General features: G+C 40.6%; 2 protein-coding genes across 4 annotated transcripts in view; one reads left to right on the top strand and one right to left on the bottom strand.

The window, feature by feature from the left end:
* The window catches only part of LOC117411949 (PX domain-containing protein kinase-like protein), a 39,219-nt gene extending 36,783 nt beyond the window's left edge, over nt 1–2,436 (top strand). The window contains exon 18 of one of the 3 annotated variants that reach the window (XM_058988946.1): nt 76–2,436. In XM_058988946.1, the coding sequence (XP_058844929.1) occupies nt 76–305 (230 nt within the window). In that variant the 3' untranslated portion in view covers nt 306–2,436. The remainder of the gene's footprint in view (nt 1–75) is intronic. The other 2 variants (XM_058988939.1, XM_058988943.1) reach the window with 2 other exon arrangements.
* Nucleotides 2,437–6,703: 4,267 nt separating this feature from the next.
* Nucleotides 6,704–12,819, bottom strand: LOC117411866 (pyruvate dehydrogenase E1 component subunit beta, mitochondrial-like). The gene is made up of 10 exons (XM_034019672.3): nt 12,700–12,819; nt 12,558–12,617; nt 11,858–11,965; nt 11,698–11,760; nt 11,566–11,601; nt 10,061–10,346; nt 9,546–9,656; nt 8,931–9,022; nt 8,415–8,556; nt 6,704–7,135 (listed from the first exon to the last, which is right to left on the bottom strand). The coding sequence occupies exons 1-10, from the start codon at nt 12,733–12,735 to the stop codon at nt 6,990–6,992; spliced, it is 1,080 nt and encodes a 359-aa protein (XP_033875563.1). The 5' UTR covers nt 12,736–12,819; the 3' UTR covers nt 6,704–6,989.
* Between the last annotated feature and the right edge of the window lie 759 nt (nt 12,820–13,578).

Genomic DNA, 13,578 nt, shown 5'->3' on the forward strand with positions numbered 1-13,578 from the left:
TGGGATTATGTGGAAGCTGCTCATGAATCTGATGTTTGTGTTCAGTGTGTTTATAGAGGTGTGTGGGATTGGCAGTGGGGTCAGGACTAACTGCTTCTTCTCTGATTCACCCAGGAGTGCCTCCTCCTCCTCCTCCTCCTCCCCCTCCTCCCCCTCCTCCTGCTACCCCCTCCCCCTCCCTCAGCAGCCCGCCCCCTGGGGACGGAGCCAGTCGAGGAGCGCTGCTCGGCTCCATTCAGAACTTCACCAAATGCAGCTTGAAGAAGACTGAGATCCGGGACCGCAGCACCCCCCAGTTCAGATGAGCAGGGGGCTGGGGGCTGGAGGCTCGAGGCTGGAGCGTTCCATCTCATGCAGGGGTGCATGTTGCTGCTGCTGCTGCTGTTTATTTTCACTGGACTTGTTTTGTAATGTACAGAGAGCTGCAAGAACAGCTAGATTTTAATCGCATTTGTTTTGCAACAGATATAAATGTTCATAAAAAATGATTCTGGTTTTATAACTTGAATGTTCACTAGCCAAGCGTCATGTGGATTTTAGGGCCACCTAGTGGAAAAACAACATCTGTTTGTAATGTTTAACCTTTAATTATTGAGCATGTGTTTGGATCTACTTTCTATCTGCAGTCATTTTTAAATGTTAATCATTTGAAGACAGTTGTCTCTAGCAACAATATAAAACTAAGTATGCACACTCACCAAAACTTCCTCCAACACTACTCCTCTTAAGTTGACACTGTGTAGAACAATTCCGTGTTTTTTTTTACTTACATAATACCCCCAGTGTTTCCTAAAAAGACAAAAAAAAAGTCAAAAACCTGACTCTCTGTGAGTCCAGCGACTTCCCCTGAAACCTGCCTCTCCGAGTCCAGCGACTTCCCCTGAAACCTGCCTCTCCGAGTCCAGCGACTTCCCCTGAAACCTGCCTCTCCGAGTCCAGCGACTTCCCCTGAAACCTGCCTCTCCGAGTCCAGCGACTTCCCCTGAAATTGCACTTGGAAGTCACAGCGGTGTATTGAAGGTGCCTCTTGAACTTGCATTCAATATCAGCGTTGCTGTTAAACTGCTTTAAACCTGAAAGCAAGTCACAAGAAAGACAGCTTCATGGGCTAAATTTAACAAACCAATTTAAACTAGTGTCCAAAACCTATTGCAGCTTCAGCGCAGAAGCAGTGGTTGAATGTAGCCGTTTCCAGGTTGAACCTGTACCTTCGGTTCAAAAACTAAGATTAAATTGATAAAGTACTCTCTGTGTGTGTGTGTGAGAGAGAGAGAAAAAGAAAATGAATATCTTTGGCTCTTTGAGCTAAATATAAATATATATATACATATATATATAACACATTATAAAGCATGGTTTTAGTGTTTGTGTTTTGTGTTGTGTTTTTTTAAAAAGACTGAAACAAAGGTTGGTCTTAGTAAATGCTTCATACAGGAGCAGCAGACCAGGGCTAGCGTTCCACCTGATGGAGTGGGAGTTTGGATTTGGTCCCTGTCCTCTTTTGCTCAGCTCTCAGATAGTCTTAGTCTCCACAGCATCAATGTAGACACATTAGAGGTTACACAGTATTTAGCACTCCATTTGATATTAATACAGCTATGGTCAAAGGTATCACCCTATAGAATTAACACTTTTGCTTCTTAAAGTGGAATGAAATCTGCTGAATAATGTTACATTAACATATTGAATTACACACCGCTTTGTAGTTAGAACCATCGAAGGAGGGTTTGATACTGGTCTGACTGGCTGAACCAGACCTCCAATACAGGAGCATGGCAGTGCCTGTGGAACGTTGCAATTGACCCGCAGTGTTCAGAAACCTGAAGAAAATGAACCCTGAAGATGTGAGGCGGGAGCCTAAAGCTGCAGAGTCCCAGTCACATTCACCTTTACAAGAAAATATGACTTGGTGTTTGTTTACAATATTTTTCTGATCTGTGATACATCAGACTACAGTTTGTTCAGAGAAAACCGTGGACACACATTTCTTCCCCTTTGAAACCTTCATGCCGCTGTGTCACTACTTGCTACAGTAAAAGACCATGATACGTTTCTGTAGCCTGGGTCACCTTTGCACAGGAGTGCCCTAAAGGTCCCGCAAAATATACTGTACCCCCACCCAGTCTGACAGCATCCCTTGATTGGAATCTCTTGGAAGAGTTACTGCAATACTTCTGCGTTAAGCATGCTGGTAATTGTGTTTCATTCTTTTCTTTCATTACATTTACAGATTACTGATGATAATTAACTTCTCAACGTGATGTAACTTGTGTAATATATTCTTGTGACTTAAGCATTGTTTTTTTACAAGAACATGTATCTTCAGACAGAAGTGTCTGTGCCCAGGCAAAGGTTATCATTGTGTTCCATGTATATATGTACACATTTTCATGTAATCTGTGAGAATATTTTTATTAAAATAATGAATGAATCTTTTCCATTTTTCTAAAGAATGAGGCTAATATACAATTTTGGGTAAACCTGTAGTACTAAAAAAATAGAAAAAAAAAAAAAACCTGCTCACTCTCCACTGAACTGTGAGTACCGTATAGAATCAACCACTGCAAATAAGGTGGTTTACAAACGAGAGGAGGCCATTCAGCCCATCTTGCTCGTTTGGTTGTTAGTAGCTTATTGATCCCAGAATCTCATCAAGCAGCTTCTTGAAGGATCCCAGGGTGTCGGCTTCAACAACATTACTGGGGAGTTGGTTCCAGACCCTCAATTCTGTGTAAAAAAGTGCCTCCTATTTTCTGTTCTGAATGCCCCTTTATCTATTCTCCATTTGTGACCCCTGGTCCTCGTTTCTTTTTTCAGGTTGAAAAAGTCCCCTGAGTTGACATTGTCTCTACCTTTTAGAATTTTGAATGCTTGAATCAGATCACCACGTAGTCTTCTTTGTTCAAGACTGAATAGATTCAATTCTTTTAGCCTGTATGCATATGACATACCTTTTAAACCCGGGATAATTCTGGTTGCTGCTCTTTGCACTCTTTCTATAGCAGTAATGTCTTTTTTTTTTTTAATAGAAATGAGCATTACTAAGGGGGCTAAAACCAATTCCAAAAAGTTTTACCAATATTTTAACAGCAAGAGAACATTCAAAAGAAGAGGTAAAATGTCTAAGAGACACAAATGGCAAAATCATAGATTAAGAGAAAAAAAATAGCAAATATTAAATTATGACTTTTCACAAGTTTTTTCAAAGAAGGATACAGGCAACATGCCCCACATGTCGACCTGTTCCTATCCAGTTTTAAATAACTTTAGCATAACAGAGGCAGAAGTGTTAAAGGGACTAGGAGCTCTTAAAATAAACAAATCCCCTGGGCCGGATGAGATCCTCCCAATAGTACTCAAAGAAATGAAAGAACTTATTTACAAACCGCTAACCAAGATCATGCAACAGTCTCTTGACACAGGGGTTGTACCGACAGACTGGAAAATAGCAAACGTAATACCAATCCACAAAAAGGGAGACAAAACCAAACCAGGTAACTACAGACCAGTAAGCCTGACTTCTATTATATGTAAACTTATGGAAACTAGAAGATCCAAAATGGAAAATTACCTATATGGTAACAATATCCTGGGAGACAGTCAGCATGGTTTTAGGAAAGGGAAATCGTGTCTAACTAACCTGCTTGATTTTTTTAAGGATGCAACATGGATAACTGCAAAGCATATGACGTGGTTCATTTAGATTTCCAGAAACCTTTTTAAAGTCCCGCATAAAAGATTAATTCTCAAACTGAACGCAGAAGGTATTCAAGGAAATGCATGCACTTGGATCAGGGAGTGGTTAACATGTAGAAAACAGAAAGTACTGATTAGAGGAGAAACCTCAAAATGGAGCGAGGTAACCAGTGGTGTACCACAGGGATCAGTATCGGGTCCTCTGCTCTTCCTAATCTACATTAACGATTTAGATTCTGGTATAGTAAGTAAACTTGTTAAATTTGCAGACGACACAAAAATAGGAGTGGCAAATAGCATTGCAGGAGCAAAGGTCATTCAAAATGATCTAGGCAACATTCACAACTGGGCAGACACATGGCAAATTACATTTAATAGAGAAAAGCTTAAGGTACTGCATGCAGGCAATACAAATGTGCATTATTAATATCATATAGGAGATATTGAAATTGAAAAAGGGATCTATGAAAATGACCTAGGAGTTTAGGTTGACTCAAATGTCTTCATCTAGACAATGTGGGGGAGCTATAAAAAAAGGCCAACAAGATGCTCGGATATATAGTGAGAAGTGTTGAATTTAAATCAAGGGAAGTAATGTTAAAACTTTACAATGCATTAGTAAGACCTCACCTAGAATACTGTGTTCAGTTCTGGTCACCTCGCTACAAAAAGGACATTGCTGCTCTAGAAAGAGTGCAAAGAAGAGCGACCAGAATTATTCCGGGTTTAAAAGGCATGTCGTATGCAGACAGGCTTAAAGAATTGAATCTATTCAGTCTTGAACAAAGACTACATGGCAAACTGATTCAAGCATTCAAAATTCTAAAAGGTATTGAAAATGTCGACCCAAGGGACTTTTTCAAGCTGAAAAAAAACAAAACAAAAAAAAACAAAAAAAAAAAACAAGGACCTAGGGTCACAAATAGAGATTAGATAAAGGGGCATTCAGAACAGAAAACACACTTGAGGCTGCTTGATGAGATTCTGGGATCACTAAGCTGCTAATAACCAAACAAGCAAGATGGGCAGAAATGGCCTCCTCTCGTTTATAAACTTTATGTTCTAATACAATCATGTTCGTTATGGTAACTGCTTTATTAGGTTTTAAACTGTTTAGTAAAACATGACCTAAAGTGTTTTTTGAAGCATTGATAAACGTTCATAATAAAATAGATGCAATAATCTGTGCAATGTGTTTAAAACCCCCAACAGCATTTAGAAGTAGTAATAATACCGAGATTCATTTGGTGTAATAATGTAAAAAGCGCTTGGTAAAGTACTTGGTTTTTATTGATGTCTATGTTTATCTGCACAAGGCACAATCTTTTTGCTGCAATGTTTTAAGTTTACCGTTTCAATTTAAAATGAAAAGTTAAACTAACTAGACCGAACTCTCAGTGTGATTACCAGGGATCCTAGTTTTCAAAAAAAAAAAAAAAAAAAAAAAAATCTATTTGCACTCTGAATAACTGAGTTTTCCCTGCCACATTCTAAGACACACAAACAGTACTATTGGGTAACAGATGAGGGATTTATTGTTCTTGTTACACTTGTCCGTGTTTAGTTTATAACTTTTATTCTTGAACTGTAACCTTGTATTACAGTGCAACATGTGCAAGTTGCTTTGGATAAATGCATCTGCTAAAATAAAAAATGGTTACACTTTCAAATTCTAAGCTTACCAGCGCCATTAAATCAATAAAACAAAGAAACACTTCCTTCAAATATTACAAATAGTTCCGTGTTGTAAAAAAAAAAATATATACAACTCGAGTCAGTCTTCGTCATCCGGTCGGCTATTGTTCAAATAGAGCTGCAGCATTCCAGCTACAATCGGTCCGACTTGGGAATGGCACCGCCTCCCTAACATGCTTGCTGAAAAATCTCAAACTGCCGGTTGATCCACTTTGTACAGAGGAATGTCGGCTTTTACACACATTTTGACAAAATCTGAAAGTTTCACGCTGTTCTTTGGCAGTTGTAAGACTCTTAAATGATCCAAGCACAGTGGTCTGTTTCAGTGTTTCGATGGCCCTGCTCTTTCAGCCTCATCTTGTTTAAGTTTCCTTGCATTAAATCTATGTTTAGCGCTTCCCATGTGTTCTACAAGGTCTGCCTGCGAGTTTAACACTAACAGCACATTACCATCGACGTGCAATTTGTCCTTGCCAAACTCATTGACCTGATCTTTAAGGGTGGTTTTTATTGTTTTTCGGCATCTTTGAACAGCTCTGAATACTGAAGTAAACTGAACTTGAATGCCGGAAGCAGTTTTATTAGACCGGTATGTTTACATAAATTTAAAGCAAAGTTGCCTGTGTTAATGTATTACATGTGTATTGATTTGGTTATTAAACCAAAAAAAGTCTTGCATGTTTTTTGCCCCTCCCCAAACTTAACTAAAATGTCTCCGAAAACATAGATAATCTGCGTTTGTCCTGTGTTAATCCACAGCAAACCGATTCCTAGTATCCCTGGTGATGACCGACAAGCTATGGTGAATTACAAACTTAAACTATTTCCCTGTTTACATAAAATAGAGGGATTTGGATACAGCAGCATAGCGCATCCTCCTCTATCTTTGCCCATGAGTTTGCTGGGGTCTTCTTCGCTTCATTGGTCAGTTTCCCTAGTTATAGCAAATGCTGCTCCTGGTCTGGAACATAATGAATCAGTGGATCCACGTAGTACAACCCCTTCTCGTGACTCCAGTGATCCCAGATCCAATCCCATTTTTATTTTGTTTAATCTCATCAGTACAACCGGCCCCAGATGACTGGTGTTTCCGCTGGGTCCTTGCGGTGACTGCTATAGAGAGTAGCGATTATACAAACACATTGAGAAATAAAAGTTTAGTACTCCTGCAATGCGAGGGGACATGTCCCCCACGTAAACTACACCTATACCCTTCAAAATCAGACCCAGGACAATCAAGGAGGGGAAAGAAGGCAAAACCGTACAAGCAATCTTAACTGCATACAAAAACAAAAAGCACTGAAGCCATGTATGGGGGCTTACAATAGTTTTAATTTTTCAAAAAAGTATTGTCCACATTTGTATTATGTTATGGCGTTTAAATGGAGTACAGATTCCACAGAGCTCTACAAATGACCAATACACAGCAACAATAACCATTTCTTTGAAACCTCTCTATCACAAAGATAGTCTTAATATTGCCAGCATGTCCTGTTTGCTGATTAAATAACATGGCATGAGAAATTGTCATCTTTTAAAAAGACCCAACATATCAGCAATGAATACAACAGAATGTGAAGATTGACTAGCCTAAGAACTTAGATATTCAATGACTTTTTCACTGAAATAATAATGTCTTTTATCTGAGGTACACTGTTGTCTTCAAGGATCTTCGCGTAAGGCATGGGGATGTCTACACCGGTCACCCGGATCACTGGTGCATCCAGATAGTTAAAGGCTGGGCCTAAAGGAAGGAAACACACACACGGACTCCAATACCTAGCATTCTTTACAGTCAAAAATGGTCAGCTAAAGAAAGTACCACTTCATGACCTACGCTCAAGTACATTTTATACAAACAAAAAAACAAGGGGGGGCAGGGGGGGGGTTTGGTTTCAATATTGAAATTTATTCTTACCTAACCCAAAATTCAAAGCCATTTGCCTGGCTCTTTTTTCTCTTTTTTTAAAATTTTTTAGGTCATTGCCAATTAGTTTTTATTATTTTCTCCCCAATTTTGAAATGCCCAATTATTTTTTAGGCTCAGCTCACTGCTACCACCTCTGCGCTGACTCAGGAGGGGCGAAGATGAACACACGCTGTCCTCCGAAGCGTGTGCCGTCAGCCGCCCGTTTCTTTACACTCTGCAGACTCACCGTGCAGCCGCCTCAGAGTTACAATGTCGGAGGACAACGCAGCTCTGGGCAGCTTACAGGCAAGCCCGCAGGCACCCGGCCAGACTACAGGGGTCGCTGGTGCGCGGTAAGCCGATGACACCCTGGCCGACCTAACCCTCCCTCCCGGACGACGCTCGGCCAATTGAGCGACGCCCCCAGGGGCTCCCGTCCACGGTCGGGTGTGGAATAGCCTGGACTCAAACCGGCGACGTCCAGGCTATAGAGCGCATCCTGCACTCTAGCGAGTGCTTTTACTGGATGCGCCACTTGGGAGCCCTTTGCCTGGCTCTTAAAGACAGCATGCATATTAAATGGTCACCTTCATCACCTATCTGTGTGGACTTACCTCCTGATAATTACACTGTCGTGCACAGTTTGAGTTGATTGCTGCTGTTAACAGGACACCCCCTCCCCCTCTTGGAAAACCAAAGTTCTGCTGGCAACACTTTCCTGGGACTGGTCATCTAATTTTACATCGAATCTTTTTCTTCCTTCCAAGAAGATTTTTTTTTGTTTTTGTTCCCCCCCCAAACCCCCCCCCCCCCCCCCCCCACAGTGTAGAGACTGAACTGAACTTTAAGTTATTAACTGTTGTGCTTAAAATAAATTTAGTTGGAGAAACAGTGAATTTTGGGTATGTATGCATTTCTCTGGTTACTGTTGGTTTGTTTGCTGCAGTGTCAATATTCGTCTGTTTGAGGGTTCTATGCGTGTTATAATACACACGAATTTGAATTTCCCTCTTTTTTATTAAAAGTCTGGCAATTTTCTAATTTGGTGAGGTTTGTTAAAATATTATTGTGGAAGAGATCATCGGCGTGGTATAAATAAGGTTGAAGATATTACCTTCCATGATCCTGGCACAGATTTCCGCTCCAACGCCAAACTGTGGCCACCCCCCCTCCACGGTGACCAGGTGATTGGTCTTCGCCACGCTGCTCTCGATCGTCTCCATGTCCAGGGGCCGGATACTGCGGAGATTGATGACCTGCGGAGGACGAGGGCTTGCCATTATACAAGCAAAATATAGCAAGTGCTTAAATAACCAGTCAAAACATGCAACCTTCCTCTCAGTGCAAGGTGAAAGACAATCAACACTCAATACTTAGTCAGTATCCATGCAAACTCGCTGTTCCACTAGAGCTCTGTTGATTTACACACAAATCAATAGTACCCCCCCACCCCCAACCAAGAAAAATAAATTTAAAAAAAAAAAAAAGGGGGGGGGGGGGGGGGGGCACAGCACCGGTACTATCCAAATCAGAAAACAGCAGTAAACTGTATTCAGAGCACCGGTACTATGCAATAAGAAAACTGAATTCATACTGGAGCTAGACACACACTGCAAGAGGCAAGACCCACCTCACACTCAATGCCTTCTTTAGCCAGAACCGCTGCTGCATCCAGACAGTGCCCCACATACCTGGAGTGGGAGACCAGGGTAATGCGAGTCCCTAAAGGAAGAGAACAAAAAACAGACATCTTAATCCCTCCAGCACCAGCTACAGTACACGGATTGATTTTATGAGACCTAGTCTTTGATCAGTTAAATACCAGATCTTTTCTTAGTCATCTTGAAATGACAGCTAGAACCCCTTAAGATAGTTTAGGCCTCTACAACGAGGTTACAGCCCTAATATTAATGAAGTCCTTAATACAGCAGCCAAGAGAAACCTAGCAGATTGTCATGGCAATCTTATTTTTTGAAACTTAAGAATCGCAGAATATTGTTGATTTTTCTTGTTCCCGTTGAAGCAACAAAAAGGATTTCATTTCGTGTTGCCTGCATGGTTTGAACCAACAACCCTTTTATTATTTTTGCCAGTTTTACTGCCTTGACAGATCCACAATTTGTAAAACAAAACCTAAAATATACAGGGTTTATCTTTATGAAGTTTCTATATTTCATTGGCATATTAGTCATGCAGAGCAGCTGAGGTATCGTGTCTACAGTTTCACAGCCCTTCGTTCACCCACCTTGCCTCTCTACCTTTGCCTTTCCAATGGGGACAACAAAGTCTTTGGACTGAGCTTCTTCTGAGACCTCAAAGGCAACGCCGTACAACAGCTCGTTTTCAAGAAACACAACTGAGAAACAGAACAGGGAGGAGATGGAGCTCACATGTATTACAGAACAAAACACCAGAAGTTCATGTGAAGGACAAGCCATTCACTGTCCTACCCTTGTATCTAAAACATTAGTGCTCTGTTAAAACAAACCCATCTGGTCTTTTTATTTAGCATGTGTTAAGCTGTTGCAGTCCTCTAACACTAGCAGTATGTCTGGTACCTAGATAAAGCATTTAGTTCTAGGAGTTCTAGGCTTCAAACTCAATCCAGGTCACAAAAGCATCATGTCTGCCATTGTCAGGATTGAGCACTAGTGATGGCAGCTTTCCTTCCACACCTGGTCTGACTGGAGCCAGAATACTGACCTTTTAGAAGCACAAAATTCACAAACTGAAAAAGAAAATGGCAAGTGTAACGTATACCTGGGTTGTCATCTCTGATGGCAGCTTTGAGGAGCCCTTTAGCATCTTCGGCGCTCCAGGGGCTGAGCACCTTGAGCCCAGGGCAGTGCCCATACCAGGCTGCAAAGCACTGGGAATGCTGGGCTGCCACTCCAGCAGAGTGGCCATTGGGGCCTCGGAACACAATGGGGACAGACTGCAGCCCAGCAGACATGTAGGATGTCTTGGCAGCAGAGTTTATAATCTGGTCAATGGCTTGCATGGAGAAATTGAAAGTCATGAACTCACAAATCGGCCTCAAGCCAGCCTGAAACAGTAAACATCAGAATCAGAAACAAAACTCTTTTTAAAGCATGTACAACACAGGCTTTTGGGGTGATAGGATCTACTGTATTGATAGAAAAACACACTGGTTTCAAGAACACAAGTGGGAACTGAAGGCAAAGAAAGTTCCTCCAACTTCAGAATTTCATTTTTTTCTGAGGAACTTGCTTTGCACTTGCTTAAACATTAACATTACATACAATGTTCTAGCTTTAACATTACATACAATATTCCCTCAACACATTCTCGCATAGTTTGAGAGCAGTTCTCTAAATACACAGTGTATCCTCCATTTCTATTGGACATTCAGCAGTGTACCAACTGTAGACATGCAAGCAGTCCAAGGTTAAAAACAAGAGTGAAAAGGGTTTATTCACTTGTAATGAATAGAGAAAATAAAGGAATACACAAATTAAGACTAACGCAAAGCTGCACTACAGCAGAAACTTAAGTCATTCAGAAACAGGTCACCGTCATGGTCCAACACATTTAGCATGGGTTTGTAACCCTGTGGATATGAACCATGACTCAAATGATCACATGATATATTTGGATCTTGTGGTAATGCACTTTTATATAAATTTACAAATATGATGGATTTAATTGCTATAGATAGGGCCATTTCACAGTAGAAATGGCTCATTTCATAGTCTAATTAGATACTTCAAGACAATATATTTATTAAAGCAGAAAAACAGCAGTGTCACAGACTTGATAACCTTAGATATTATACAAGAAAATGTTTCTAAACATTTAAATGCTGACCTGAACAGTAAAACGCTACATTGTAGAATATTTTGTTTAATAAAAATAATAAAAAATAAAAAAAAGACATGGAAGCAAACTAAGCGGGCTGCCAGGTTGCTGAATGCTGTGGATCAGGCAGCGCAGCAATAAGGACACATTTGCTGCATTTATTTAAGGTGATAAACATGGATATTTACACTGTCCTTTCAGAAATGGGAATTCTCAGGGGACTGCACATTACACAGCAATGGGTAAATTTCACATAACCGTGAATACAGCCTTAGTTACAGGCTCCCCCCGCCCCCCGCCCCCCCCACAATATTAACTAATATGTAATCTATTTTCCAATAACATGTGCTCATAAATGACTAACTCCCAGATTCAATTTGCCACAACAGGAGCATCGCATTTCAAATTCATACAAACTTCCCTGAAAGGGATGCATCATTTCTTACCATAGCAGAACCGACTGCAATTCCAGCAAAGCCCATCTAAAACAAAACAAATGAAAAGCATGAAGAACATTGAAACAGTATTGAGGTGACTATACTCAAGGTGCTGTCAATCCAGCGCCTGGCTGCTCATACCTCTGTAATAGGAGTGTCAATGATTCGCTTATCTCCATATTTCTTCCATAGTCCTCGACTGACCTGAAAAATACATGAGGCTTTAATTATCTATTCAAATTTCAAAGACAGAATACCTTTGCACTGAATTTTCAAAGTGCAGTCCGAGCGGCTTTGTTACCTTGTATGCACCATCGTACTGTGCCACCTCCTCCCCCATCAGAAACACTCGCTCATCTCTCTCCAGCTCCTCGTCCATGGCCTGGGTCAGAGCATCCCGAACAGTCACCTGAAACACACCCCCACTACCTTACCAACCTGCACCAGCACAGCCAAGGAAAGGACTGCCCTAGTGTGGGCACAGACCTATCTGACTAGGAAGAGGGTGTTTTACACCCAGTACAGTAGTACAAACACACAAGCAAAGAACAGCAACAGACTATTTCCAAACAGAACTCCAAGCATGTCAGATACAGCCCCCACCCCCCGGAATATCATTCCAATCTTTCAAAATGTATGACATTAACAGGATGTTATAATAACTGTTATACTATAGTACAGTCCGAGAGAAGGAACTGTGCGACAGTGTGGTTGTAAGTAAGGTAAACTTTCATCACACAATGTGAGTGTGCCACTTAAAATAAAATCAACCTGTGTTAGTCCCAGCACTAGCTTTCTGTAGGAGTCTAAACCTGTTTAGTTTACGTAATGTTCAACTATAACTCTCCAAACCTGCTTTAAACTGTATACACTTCGGTATCGGAATGTGTGGACACTCGAGTTCCTAATGAATGCTCCACCCCATGCATCCGACACTCAGCACAAGCAACACGAATCACGGTAACATTTCCACGGTGAATACATGACTGGGAATAACTTACCTGCACTAAAGCAGGCGCTGTTTTGTGGAGCTCCCTCCGCAAGATCACAGCGAAAACATTCTGTTAAAAAACAAAACATGAATTTAACGCTCATTGTGCTTGTACGTGTCAATAAAACTGACATTTTAAACCATTCCCTTACCCTCCCAGAACGAACGCAGCTTTTAAGTAATGCCATCTTGTCCCTGTCCTCTAGCCTTGAAGGATATTGTTAAACTAGGATTGCTACCCAATGCTAACGACTGGTGTTGGCAATAGGCGGGTCTTAGCTTACCGATGTCCAATCACGGTGAGTGTCTGTGGTGAGGCGAGGTGCAGTCTGTCAGCTAACTGTTGTGATTGGACTGCTGGTCAAGGGCAAGTTAAAATCTCGCGGTGGAGTTTACAGACAGCTAAGGACCAAGAGCATCACCTGAAATGTTAGGATTGAGACATTAAAAACAAACAAAAAAAACACGATGTGAACTAAATTGAGATTTTATTTAACATCATTTACAATTATATAACAAGTCTACCGCAAGCCATAGTCACATTTTTCAATTGTTGTCAATTTTTCGTTAAGTATATGGAAAACTACAAAGCTGTATGTGTAATTCAATATGTTAACGTAACATTATGCAGCAGGTTTCATTCAACGTTATGAAGAAAACTTAGTTAATTCTATAGCGTGATTCAAAACTTTTCGCCCTAGCTCTAAATATGCCAGGGACGACAGTATATAGACAGAGTATTTCGTATCCTACAGTTATATGATTAATAGTCCGTAAAGTAAATAATTTTGACAATTATTATTATTACTATACGTAAAATAAAATAATTACTCGTGTTGCTAAGTAGGTAATATAAATTAAGATATAACTAAGGTAACAGGACAAAAAATGAAATATATTTAACTATACAACAATAGCAATTCCCATTTCTATGGAGCCTTTCATCACAAGGATATCAAAGCGCTTAGCCTTCACACACACGAAGAAAACGAACACTTAAACGATTACATTAAAAGCTAGTTTGTAGAAAT

The sequence above is a fragment of the Acipenser ruthenus genome, chromosome 16, assembly GCF_902713425.1.
Source record: "Acipenser ruthenus chromosome 16, fAciRut3.2 maternal haplotype, whole genome shotgun sequence".
NCBI lineage: Eukaryota > Metazoa > Chordata > Actinopteri > Acipenseriformes > Acipenseridae > Acipenser > Acipenser ruthenus.